Below are 13928 nucleotides of genomic sequence, written 5' to 3' on the forward strand. Positions count from 1 at the left end.
AGTGTCTGCAAATTGATTTTGTTTTGTTGCTTGGTTATGTATTTGTTCTTTTTGTGAAGGGTGCTTAGATGTCACTGTTACTGAAATATTCTCATAAATTATTAAGTGGAACCACTGGACAGTACTTACCTTCAGGAGGCAAAATGTATGTGACTACTGATAGAGGCATTTAAAACTAAAACGGACGACACTGTTCTAGGTGTTTGAACTGTTACCTCCTTCCTCGGGGACGAGAAAGTGATAGACTGGGAATGTTAAAAAGGAACAACGTGCCATTCAGACAGCAGGATGGAAGGGGCCCATCTGTATTTAGGACAAGGGTAGACAAAGATGAAAATGGATGTGTCAAGAGAGAGGAGGAGGAGGTCAGAGATAAAACATTGATAAGCATTGTGCTAGCTGCAGCCCAAAGATGATGATAGAGTGAGAAGTAAAGATTAAGTGTAAGAGAAGTGAATAGTGCCATTAAGAGCTAGGATGAGGAAAAAAAAGGACGGGAAGAGAATGGAGACAAAAAGTTAAAGCAATAAGAAAATAATTAAATGAGGCAATAGAAACAATAAATTTTGAATTAGGAGACAAGAAAAGGAGGGTTGTGTCAATAGAGGTTAAGTCGTGGATGGTATCAGGCAGTGAAGATGTGTTGGAGAGACTAAGTTCACATCACTGGAGTTAAGGGAAACTTGCGTGGCTTCGCAAGCACTCACGATCCTAGAGTTATGCTGTAGAGCATATTCAACAACCGGGTACTGGGTGTCCCCAAGACAGTGTGTTCTGTGGGGTGCATGGAGCCAGTTTTACAGTGGTAATGGTTGCAGGGATGGGAACATTAGGGGTAAGGATAATGGTTTGGGAATGTTATAAGGTTTCATAGGATGTTATGGAAGTGAGGGGACAATGAAAGAAGACTGGCTGGTTGGATATAACACATGGGAATGTTAGACTTAAATTTAAATAATATAAATTATCTTGTAATCAGCTGGGGACCTAATTTCATTATCTGCATGTATGTACATACCCGACAAGCCTTTACTAAATATTCGTTTCCCACTTGTGAACAAAGTGAGGGAAAAAGATTTCTTATATACCCCCAACAAGCCCTATTTCTCTTACCTTACCCTTGCAGTCCTACATGAAATGTTCATTAACGGTGATAGAATTATTCTGCAGTCAGTTGCAGATAATAGTTCTCTAAATTTTTTCAATAGTGTTTTATAAAAAGAAAGTCTCTTTCCTTCTAGGTATTCTCATTTGAATTTATGAAGCACCTCTATAACACTCGCATGTTGATCAAACCTAATGGGGAAAAATATAGCAAAATGCCTCTGAATTGCGTCAATGTCTGCCTGTAATCCAACCTGGTGTGAATCACAAACAGTCGAGCAAACATTTTTGCAGCAACCTGCTCTAACATAGGTTTTCCTACATTTATAGCTAGCTGCCATTAGTCACACCAAATAGAAATTCTGTCTAAATCGTCTCTTATCCATGTACATTCACTCAATGATAATATTTTGCCATATACTACAGCATCATCAGCATAAAGTTTCAGATTGCTGCTCACCCGTATCCATCAGATCATTTATGTATGTCACGAATAAGAGCCATTGTATCACACTTCTGTGAAGCACTCCTGATGATACCTTTGTCTGTGACGAACTCTTGCCATTGAAGACTGCGTACTGGGTTCTTTTACTTCAGAAGTCTTAGAGCCACTCACATATCTGGTTACCTATTCCATGTGTTCAACCCTTCATCAACAGTCTGCAGTGAGGCATCGTGCAAGATACTTTCTGAAAATCTAGGAATATGGAATCTGCTTGTTGTCCTTCATCCGAGGTTCTCAGTACATCGTGTGAGGAAAAGGTAAAGTCAGTTTCACAGGAGTAATGCTTCCTAAATCTGTGCTTATTAATGGACAAAAACTTTTGTGTCTCAAAGAACTTTATTATAATGGGAATTCAAGGATGGAATATCAAAGATATTATGAAAATGATAGATTTCTACTCACTGTAAAAGTGACACATAGAGTTGCAGAAGGATGCAATGAGAAGATTGTTACACATTCTGCTTTTGACTGCAGACTACTTCAGAAAAGGAACACATACATTCACACAAGTAAGCATACCTCACGCACACATTACCAGCCAAGTGGTGACATGATCTCATGTTACATGGAACGAACTTGAGTGTCTTAGTAACAGTGATTAATTCAACATCTGAGATTATGCGAGAGCGTGGCAGTGATGATGTGCAGTGATGTTGTTTGATGATCCTGCATTGAAAATAAGATCCTCATATCTGGTATACATCTTTGAAAGTAATTATTAGACTCTTTTACTGTTGCAGCTGTCATCATGACCTTGTTGTAATGGGGTTGCAGCTTCAGAGTGTGCACAGTTTGAAATATGCAGTACTGATGTATTTGCAGAGTATATCCCACTGTACAGTGTCGTACTCCTTGCACCTATGAAACAATATCAGTTCATTGATTGATGTGACACAGTTCAAGGCGTAATCACATCAAAAAATAGTTCCTAAAATGTTCAAACCTGATAGGTGCACAGGCATTGTTTCACCAATGACCCATCGATTTGTGTCCACTGAAAAGCTTTCTTGGTTCATCCATTCATAAAACCAGAGTACACAGTTCTCAAGTTAGTCATTTCTGCAGTTCATCTGTTCTTGATATAAATGTTTTATCCATGTTTATATGCACGAAAACACACACACACACACACACACACACACACACACACACACACACACACACACACACACACACACTTCATTCAGTCTGTAGTACAATTGTTGCTCACTGAACAGCCAGTTACATAACTCGTAAAACACATCAACATCCATTGGTGACACATCAGGAGCGTAGCAGGTTGCATGTCTAGGATAGTCCGCTTTTGTAGTTCACTTCTTCAGTTAGCTTTTCCAGGATGGCTAGGAAGTGTGCTTGCTGTGTGTGGACGCTGGAGGAGCTGCCTGCAGTGCAGTTTGCAAACAGCTGAATGTACTCTTGGCTACGATCAGTCACCATGAGACTGCTACCTCAGGGTGTAGCAGTGTCGGAGAATCTGGCACGTCACATGGGACACCTGAGGCGTCATTTGTTTTGCACATATGATCTGTTTCTGAGGCCCCTCCTAGTGCACCCAATGCAGTGGTTTTGCCCCAAACAGCAGGGTGTGTGGCAAGTGGTAACACATTCCTGTCACTTGAGGCAGAGGGCCAATCTAGAGACTGGTCACCTGGCATCACCCATTCACCCTATGAGTGGACAGGTGGCCACTCTGTCAGCAGGGTTTGAGCATGCACATGGGGTGAGGGGTTTGCTAGTTGTTGGGAGCTCCAATGTTAGGCGCATTATGGAGCCACTTAAGCAGATAGTGTTCAGAGCTGGAAAGAAAGCCAATGTGTGATCAGTGTGTTTGCTGGGAGGCCTCATCCGAGATGTGGAGGTGGCCTTGACTGTGGCTATAATGCATGCAGGGTGCAGTCGTCGGCAAGTTGTGGCTCACGTTAGCAGCGATGACACCTGTCACATGGGTTCTAAGGCAATCCTCATTTCATACAGGCAACTGGCGGAGGCGGTGAAGACTGCTGCCTCGCGTGTGTAGTGCAAGCAGAGCTCGCAATGTGTAGCATCATTCCCAGAGTTGATTGGGGTCAATTGATTTGAAGCAGAGTGGAGGGTCTCAACCAAAAGCTTAACTGAGTCTGTGACGGTCTTGCTGCAGATTTCTAGATCTGTGTATCGTGTAGGGATTTGCAGGACTCCCCTTGATTGGTCAGGTTTTTTTCAGCGAGGCAGTAGTTAGAGGTGCTCTGATGAGTACTCGCCAGTCGATATGCAGCAAGGAAAGTCAAACAGTGGTGATCAGAATAAAGACACTTCAACTGTCACAGTTTTATCAGTAAACTGTCAAAGTATTTGTAACAGAGTTCCCGAATTTACTGCCCTGCAGGAAAGTTTTTGCACTCAAATTAGGACTGGCACCTAGAGCTGACTGAAACCTGAAGTGGAAAGCTGTCAGATATTTAGCAAATCACGGAACATATATTGGAAAGACAGATTAGAGGCCATAGGAGAGGGAGTGTTCATTGCAGTTGACAAAGATATTCTCTCTACTGAGGTTGGAGTTGTGTGTGACAGTGAAGTCATCTGGTCGCGTGTAACAGGTGTAGGTGAAACCAAGTTAATGGTTGGATTGTTTTACCGGCCACCCAGTTCTAGAGTCATTCAAAGAAAGTCCACTGTCAATAGCTCGTAAATACCTAAATTATGCAATACTAGTTGGAGGCAACTTTAAACTGCCGGGTAATAGACTGGGATGTCTAAAGATTCATTGTGGGGAGTACAGACAGACAGTCATGCAAAATACTTTTGAACACATTTTCTGAAATTTGTCTTGAGCAGCTAGCTCAGTTGCCCACACACAGTGGAAATATCTTAGACCTTGTAGCTACAAATAGGCTGGACCTTATAGACAGTGTCATTACAGAAACGGAGATTAGTGATCATGATGTCATTATAGCAACTATCATTGCGAAAGTTCATAAGTCAGTCAGGAAGGATAGGAGAGAGTTTCTGCTAGATAGAGCAGATAATCAGTTTTTAATATCTCACTTAGATAGTGAATTGGCATCACTTAGCTCCAGTGAGATGGATGCAGAGGAATTATGACGGAATTTTAAGCAGATTGTAACTTGTGGGCTGGAGAATTAAGTGCCTAGTAAGTGGATAAAGGATGGAAAAACCCTGTCATGATTTAATAATGAAATTTGGTGGATACTGAGGAAGCAGAGGCTGTTGCACTCCCATTTCAAAGCACACAAATGATGACAAGTGAAGGTTAGTAGAGATTTGTTAGTCTGTGAAAAGATCTAAGCGTGAAGCATACAACTATCACCACTATCACGCCTTAGCAAAAGATCTGGCAGAGAACCCGAGAAAATTTTGGTCGTATGTAAAATTGCTAAGCGGCTCCAAGTATTTCATTCAGTCCCTTGTTGATCAGTGTGGTGTGACTGTTGAAGATAGCAGAATGAAAGCCAAAGTTTTAATTTCACAATCAATAAATCCTTCACACAGGAGAATCATATAAACAGTATTACTATGTCATCCATACGGGAGACTGCCTGATGGTCAAACAATGGTATGATTATGATGATTATTAGTGCGCCCTAAAACACTAACAATCATCATCATCATCATCATCATACCATTGTTTGACCATCAGGCAGTCTCCCGTATGGATGACATAGTAATACGCATAACTGGCATAGAGAAACAACTGAAGGATTTGAATGCAAATAAATCACCAAGTCCAGATGAAGTTCGGTCTTACAAAGAGTACTCTATGGCATTGGCCCTATGCCTAACTTGCATTTATCGTGAATCTTTTTCCCAGTGCAGTGTCCCAAACATCTGGAAAAAAAAACACACCAGTACATAATAAAGGTAAAAGAATGGACCCACAAAATTACAGACCATTACCCTTAACGTCTGTTTGCTGCAGAATCCTTGAACATATTCTCATTTCGAATATAATAGACTTTCTTCAGACTAAAAAGCATATGTGCACGAATTAGCATGGTTTTAGAAAGCATTGCTCATGCGAAACTCAGCTTGTCCTTTTCTCACATGATATACTGAGAACCATGGATGAAGGGCAACAGGCTAGATTCCATATTTCTAGATTTCTGGAAAGCATTTGACATGGTGCCTCATTGCAGGCTGTTAATGAAGGTATGAGCGTATGGAATAAGTTCACAGATATGCGAGTGGTTCGAAGATTTCTTAAATAATAGAACCCAGTATGTTGTTCTCGACAACGAGTGTTCATCAGAGACCAGGCTATCATCAGGAGTACCCAAGGGAAGTGTGATAGGACCGCTGTTATCTATATACATAAATGATTTGCCGGAAAGGGTGGGCAGCAAATTACAGTTGTTTGCTGATGATGCAGTGATGTACGATAAGGTGTCGAAGTTGATTGACTGTAGGAAGGTACAGGGTGACTTAGACAAAATTTCCAGTTGGTGTGAGGAATGGCAGCTAGCCCTAATGTGGAAAAATGTAAGTTAATGCAGATGAGTAGGAAGATCAAACCTGTAATGTTCAGATGCAGTATTAGTATTAGCCTGCTTTTATGACACGTAAATGTGTTGGCAGAAGAGCCAACACCGTGTTACTAGAGGAGGCCGAAATGCACACGTTTTAGCTCACGCAGGCTGGCGTGAGGAGGGAAGGACTATACTGATGTGAGGCCTGGAACATGACAAGGAATTAGAATTCAGGAAGCGGACGTAATTACTTTGATACTTAAATTTAATCCATTAATGATGAACGTTGCTCTTGACGGTACAAGATTCACAATATTATCTGTTCAGGATACATGGTAACTGAATATGGCGCATTGCTAGGTCATAGCAAATGACATAGCTGAAGGCTATGCTAAACTGTCGTCTCTGCAAATGAGAGCGTATGTAGCCAGTGAACCATCACTAGCAAAGTTGGCTGTACAACTGGGGCGAGTGCTAGGGAGTCTCTCTAGACTAGACCTGCCGTGTGGCGGCGCTTGGTCTGCGATCACTGATAGTGGTGACACGCGGGTCCGACGTATACTAACAGACTGCGGTCGATTTAAAGGCTACCACCTAGCAAGTGTGGTGTCTGGCGGTGACACCACAGTCCTCCCCCACAAATTGGCATACGGTTGTGGTATAAGGCCTCCACCCGCCGTGGGGAGGACCCCATGTTGACGTATGCGACGAGGTGGGGAGCCTAACAACAGGCGAGGCTGTGCCACCCGCACCCTGCCATTCGGACTGTGGGGAGCTAGGGAACGCCTGAAAAACTACTCCAGTGTGCAAGCCAACATGCAGTGTCTGCGCCTTTAGAGAGATAGGAGGGGCCGAAGGGTCGACCTCCATCGGGCCGGGGCACCCGACGGGTGAAGACTACATATGGTCCGGAGCGGGCAAGAGTTCCATGTCGGAGGACAACTGGTCACAGGAAGCAATTGGCGGCGCGTGACCCAGGGAGGCGCCCGACGGCGGCAGTGATGCGTCCACTGCAGGCGTCGCCGGCGGCGCATGCCATGGGGCAAAATGGAAGGCAGCGTCGGTAACACTCGGGGCTGAGGCAAACCAGTAGATGGGTCCCCGGGGCGCTGACAGGACGGCACCCTCACTGAAAGCAGACGGGGAGCGGTAGATCCCGTGCGACGACAGAGGCGCAGCTGATTGAGATGCAGGCGCACCTCACCAGGGGCCCCCAAAACCAGGTACATAGCGCGTCTGTGGCAGCCTTGAACCTCGATAGTGGCGGTAGTAGACAACGTCGCCTGGGGCAAAAGCAGGCATCTGCTGCTGCACAGGATGTACCTAAGACATCAAGATTCGATGATGGCGACCGTGGAGCAACTCAGCTGGCAAGCTACCACCTCGGGGTTGAGAGTGATACGAGGACAAAAAGAGCAATAACGCGTCCTCCCTAGAATGCGACTCTTTCAACTTCAACACCTGTGACTTGAAAGTCCTGACCAATCGTTCAGCGGCACCGTTTGACTGTCACGAAAATGGTGCATATGTCAGATGTTGAATACCATTGGCCTTGCAGAATGACTGAAATTCTGCAGACATTAATTGTGGGCCATTGTCGGAAACAATTGTGTGTGGAAGACCTTCAATGCAAAAGACAGCAGATAACGCTTGGATGGTGGCAGATGATGTCATGGAAGACATCCGGACAACAAAAGGAAAATTACTGACTGAATCTATCACAACCAACCATCGAGCATTCTAGAATGGACCAGCAAAATCGATGCGTAAGCATTGCCAAGGGAAAGTGGCTGGCCATGCAAAGAATTTCCGCGGTGGTGCTGATTATTGTTCGGCACACATCATGCAAGAAGAGCACATAGTCGTAATCGTGGCATCGATTCCGAACCAAGTACAGTGCTGACAAGCAAGTTGTTTCGTTCTCACTATATCCCAATGTCCTTGGTATAGAAGCTTTAAGACAGAGGACTGTAATGAACATGGTACCACAACCCTGGACTGATGGTCGTGCTGACGACAAGAGCGACTGTCTCGTGGAACGTGAACTGACACTGGTACAGAATCACTTGCGACTTGACGGGAGTTCCGGTGACGTCGACGCACACTATTTTTGGGACGAACACATCCACTGTTAGAGAGAGTGGCACTCTCGGCGGAGTGGAATGAATGACAAGAATGTCCATAAGCGAAGTTTCACGAGCGTGAGTATCCTTGGTTCTATTCCGATTCAGGCACGAAGCATAGGGCCTAGAATGGTTTGAAGTTTCCGATCTGAGCTTTTTCTGGCAAACAATCTGAACATGTCCTTTTTCATTACAGTAAAAGCAAGTAGCTTGGTGTGACGGGCAATTCTCACATGAAAGTTTACCAGTGCACCGTGGGCATGATTTAAGCACTGCATTTGCTTGCTGGCACGGCACACGTGGCTGCGAGCCTGGCGGCAGCGGCACGGCTGGGTGTGAGGGCTGTTTACTGCTCTGTGCAGCTCGCCCAGCAGGCCGGTTAACCTTAAACATGGCTGGCGAAGTTTCAAATGGTTCCTGAGCAAAGTCAAGTGTGTATTGCCGATCCAATATGTCCATCACTTGTTGAAGGGAGGGATTGACTAGTTTCAAAGTCTGTTCCCTTATACAAACATCAGAAACTTTCTGTGCAATTATATCATGTACCATAGTATCTGAATACGGGAGTCCACATTGACACTCAAAAGCACAATCCCTAGTAAGGCCTTGCAAGGTTGCAACCCACTCCTGATTAGTCTGACCTGCCGTACGTTTTGTACGAAAGAAGGTATACCGTTTCGCAACTACATTGACTGATTGTTTGAAATATGCTTCTAATGCAGACAAAATTTCTTCGTAGGACAGAGTCGCTAAGTCGCGTTGGGGAAATAATTTGACTATCACACGGTAGGTTTGCACACCGACGGATGACAAAAGAAAAGGCTGCCGCTTGTTACCTTGAATTCGGTAGGCGGCGAGATGGAATCCAAATTGCCGTGACCACTCTGTCCAGCTTTCCAGTGCAGCATCAACAGGTCAGATGGGCGGTGCAACTGCGTGTTGTGGCTGCGTTAGCGGTGGAGCGGCAGCTGCCGCATCGTTTTGCATTGCACATTGACCCTGGAGAAGCTGTCTAAGGGCATCCAGTAATGCCTGCATCTGCTGATTCTGTAAGCGATAAAATTTGGACAGTACATCTGGAGATTGTGACGAAGCCATTACACAACGAAATCAGGGAAGGATAGATAAGAACACCGTTTTCACTCGTCGCCAATGTTGTCTCTGCACATGAGAGCATATGTAGCCAGTGAACCATGTAATGGATCTGGGAGATTATTTTCTACCGGATTTGTCGATACCAAATTGTAAATGTTTTCTTATATTTTTGTCAGAATATTTTTTTTATTGTAATTTGCCTTATTATATGCTAATTTACTTATATTTTTGAGAGTGACAGCATATTGATTACTGTTAGTAAATGTGACGAAGAATATCAGAGAGACTGATTACAAGTGGAAGCTTGTGTGTTGTGTAAAATGTCTTTGACACTGGAGTCGTCTTTGACTGTAGTCAGTCGGCAGTGAACTCTTGGTGTGTGTTGACGGTAAAACAATGTGCAGGTCGCCATTATAAATATTTGTTAGTGAACAGAAAAAATGAATTATGTTATTACTTTTTTTATATAAACTTTAAGAAGAAACCACATTCGAAGAAATGGTATTTGAAGCACCAAAAATGAGGCAAACGCATTGAACCAGGTCATTTCTGCAGCCAACGAAACTGCATTGTGGAATCATACTTCCACTAGACAGCTGAAGCCAAGAAAAATATCGCCTTGTAAACATTTCACGGAAAAGGTACTGTCACGAAATATGCCAAATTTAAGTAAATAAAAAATAGTGAGCATATTTCAACCATCGCTAGCAAAGTCTGCTGTACACTGGGGCGAGTGCTAGGGAGTCTCTCTAGACTAGACCTGCCGTGTGGTGGCGCTCGGTCTGCAATCACTGATAGTGGCTGATTTAAAGGCTACCACCTGGGGTAATCTCCACCGTGCATCGTAAGGTGGTTTGTGGAGTATCTACGTAGATATAGATATAGATATAGATGTTGATGTAGATATAGATGTAGAGCTGTGCCATTATAGGGGAAGCGTAGCATGAACAGAGGATCTTATTTCAGGGCTTGATTAGAAAAGTTATAGCCTTGGCAAAGTAATATATCAAGAACCCTGGTAGAGGTTCTTGGTGTGGATGTTGGATGATTCAGTGGAGGGGCAGAATTGCTTGCCATGGATGCCTTGGCTGCAGAGAGAGGAATGTTTGATATGAATAGGTGATAGGTCTCAAAGTGTAAGTATGTCGGGGAAGATAGCTTTGGATTGGGAAAATGACCAGATGAATTTAAGTTGGGTGCAGTAGTTAAATTGTTCTTCATCGTGAGTCCAGGCTACAATGAGGTGCCATTCAATCCATAACAAGCAAAGTGCTCACTTTATGGGTGTTGAGAACACCTCTAATACAGGTCCCACTCGGACATGCCCCATTGTTATCCAGTATCACCCAGAGCTCCCAACACCACCCACTATCTCCTTCCATCGTCTTTCTCATCTCCATAAGGTTCTAGTCAAATCATATGACATTTCCAACTCATTGTCCTTACCCCCTAGTCCCTACACCTGAATTGGTCCCAACTGTAAAATCTGCCTCATGCACCCTCCCACTACCTCTTACTCTGGCCTCACCACTGTTAAATCCTATAATATCAAATGCTAAGCAATGTATATTATTAATAATTTTGCATAATTTTTTGTTATTTACTGATTGATTACTTTTGTAATTTACATTTGATTAGCAATCCATAAAGTTGCTCTGGAAAACTGATGTATAGAACTAGCTTTTCTCCTACAATATAGTGAATGATGATCTTCCTTTGTCATTACTTAGATAAGAGATACACTTGTACAACTGTAATCAAATGAACTCAATTCTGTTTTTTTCCCCCAGCTTGATATATTTGATGCAGCAGAAAGGTACAAACAGGAAGGAACACCTCTCATAGCTCTTGTTGGTAAAGATTATGGGTCAGGATCTTCAAGAGACTGGGCAGCTAAAGGACCTTACCTTTTGGTAAGTAAGTCAGTCAGGTCTTTACTTTCTGTGAATTAATTCCTTCTGAAATTATGTTCGGAATTTTTTGTTGGCTGTTTATGGAAGTTGGGTGTGGTAAGAGAGTTGGGGTGGCAGTCATCAAAACAAATGCGAGGTCATTTCAAGAAATTTCATTGACCAACTTTCTTTTCTGAATGCCAAAATATTCTGTTGATTCTCGCCTACATAGGGAAAAATGACCATGGTGACAAAGTAAGAGAAATTGGAGCCCACACAGAAAGATTTATGTTTTAATTGTTACCATGTGCTATTCAAGAGCGGAACAATCGAGAAATAGTCTGAAAGTATTCTACAAACCCAAAGATGTAAATGTAAACTGCAGAGTAGGCTTGTAGCTATAGATGTGAGTTAAACACTGTATACCAACCATAATGATAAAACAAATAGGTTGTGACTAATGAAGATGTGTGCTAGATCAGGACTTGAACTGAAACTTACTGATTTTTGCAAGCAGTTGTCATAACCATTACATCCTCTGAGCACATCTCCAGGCCCGACTCAAAACTTTTAGTCACTTAACGTTTCATTTCTTTACACTACCAGAGGTTTTCTTACAGGGCATTAGCACTAATGGGGAACAGATTTTGTGGAGGACTGTCTTACCCTGGTGCCACAAGAGATAAAAATCAAATGAATTAATTTTTCTGATATAGATCAATGGGAATGAAATTGGTGAAAATGTAATGCGTTAAATGGTATGAATGAAACTGCACAAAATGCTTAACCTCCAATTTAATGAGTGTATCCAACACAGTGGTGCTATTCCCAATACCGTATGAGAAAACTTCTTGTAACCTCTGGTTGTTGTGTTTGGATATCATAGGTCAAAATATGAGTGCCAAAGGCAAGTGGGAGCATTTTTAGTCTAATGAATAAGGTGACAGCAAGCAAAAAATAGTAAATCTTGGTACGAGTGTAGTATTGCACAAATCTTCATTAATGGCAACATATTCATTATTTTGCAGGCTCAGCATTTCTTGTTGCTTTCCACACATATAGTTTCAGGTCAGTTAATGATCATTAATTTCATCTTCATTGATTTCAGTGAATCTAACTTAATTATCACAGTGATATACTGAAATTGGGTAAATTTTCAGATTCGTTGTTCCATATGAGTGTAACTTAGTCGCTAAGGTGTTATAAGTGCATTTAAAAAGAGAACAAGGCAGTGTTTAATAGGAATTAGTGAATAAACACTGAGTGCCAGTTTACTGAACTTCATCTACTACTTATTTAGAAACAACAATATAATTTCCCTTTTCACATATAATTTTTATGAATTGTTCACTATTTGACAGAACTCGCATGCTTCCCCCCCCCCTCTCTCTCTCTACTGCTACATGAGTGCTCCCACTTCAATAATATACATATATTTTGAAACTAATCCTACAGTAGTCACAAAAATATGTGCAAATATGAAAAACAGAAAGTAATTTTGTCAAGTCCTTCTGCAGAAGTGTACATATTTGTAGTCACAGATGTATTTGTTTCTACACTCCTGGAAATGGAAAAAAGAACACATTGACACCGGTGTGTCAGACCCACCATACTTGCTCCGGACACTGTGAGAGGACTGTACAAGCAATGATCACACGCACGGCACAGCGGACACACCAGGAACCGCGGTGTTGGCCGTCGAATGGCGCTAGCTGCGCAGCATTTGTGCGCCGCCGCCGTCAGTGTCAGCCAGTTTGCCGTGGCATACGGAGCTCCATCGCAGTCTTTAACACTGGTAGCATGCCGCGACAGCGTGGACGTGAACCGTATGTGCAGTTGACGGACTTTGAGCGAGGGCGTATAGTGGGCATGCGGGAGGCCGGGTGGACGTACCGCCGAATTGCTCAACACGTGGGGCGTGAGGTCTCCACAGTACATCGATGTTGTCGCCAGTGGTCGGCTGAAGGTGCACGTGCCCGTCGACCTGGGACCGGACCGCAGCGATGCACGGATGCACCGTTGCTCCTGGGGTATCGGCGAGGACCATTCGCAACCGTCTCCATGAAGCTGGGCTAAGGTCCCGCACACCGTTAGGCCGTCTTCCGCTCACGCCCCAACATCGTGCAGCCCGCCTCCAGTGGTGTCGCGACAGGCGTGAATGAAGGGACGAATGGAGACGTGTCGTCTTCAGCGATGAGAGTCGCTTCAGCCTTGGTGCCAATGATGGGCGTATGCGTGTTTGGCGCCATGCAGGTGAGCGCCACAATCAGGACTGCATACGACCGAGGCACACAGGGCCAACACCCGGCATCATGGTGTGGGGAGCGATCTCCTACACTGGCCGTACACCACTGGTGATCGTCGAGGGGACACTGAATAGTGCACGGTACATCCAAACCGTCATCGAACCCATCGTTCTACCATTCCTAGACCGGCAAGGGAACTTGCTGTTCCAATAGGACAATGCACGTCCGCATGTATCCCGTGCCACCCAACGTGCTCTAGAAGGTGTAAGTCAACTACCCTGGCCAGCAAGATCTCCGGATCTGTCCCCCATTGAGCATGTTTGGGACTGGATGAAGCGTCGTCTCACGCGGTCTGCACGTCCAGCACGAACGCTGGTCCAACTGAGGCGCCAGGTGGAAATGGCATGGCAAGCCGTTCCACAGGACTACATCCAGCATCTCTACGATCGTCTCCATGGGAGAATAGCAGCCTGCATTGCTGCGAAAGGTGGATATAC

The 13928-nt window shown here is 43.9% G+C and overlaps 1 protein-coding gene across 1 annotated transcript in view; it reads left to right on the forward strand.

Annotated features, from left to right (window-relative positions):
• LOC126187305 (cytoplasmic aconitate hydratase-like) overlaps window positions 1-13928 on the forward strand; it is a 311989-nt gene that overhangs the window by 258128 nt on the left and 39933 nt on the right. Inside the window, exon 16 of the mRNA XM_049928298.1 lies at window positions 11084-11206. Coding sequence (XP_049784255.1) covers window positions 11084-11206 — 123 coding nt within the window. The remainder of the gene's footprint in view (window positions 1-11083; window positions 11207-13928) is intronic.

Source organism: Schistocerca cancellata, chromosome 5 (assembly GCF_023864275.1).
Source record: "Schistocerca cancellata isolate TAMUIC-IGC-003103 chromosome 5, iqSchCanc2.1, whole genome shotgun sequence".
NCBI lineage: Eukaryota > Metazoa > Arthropoda > Insecta > Orthoptera > Acrididae > Schistocerca > Schistocerca cancellata.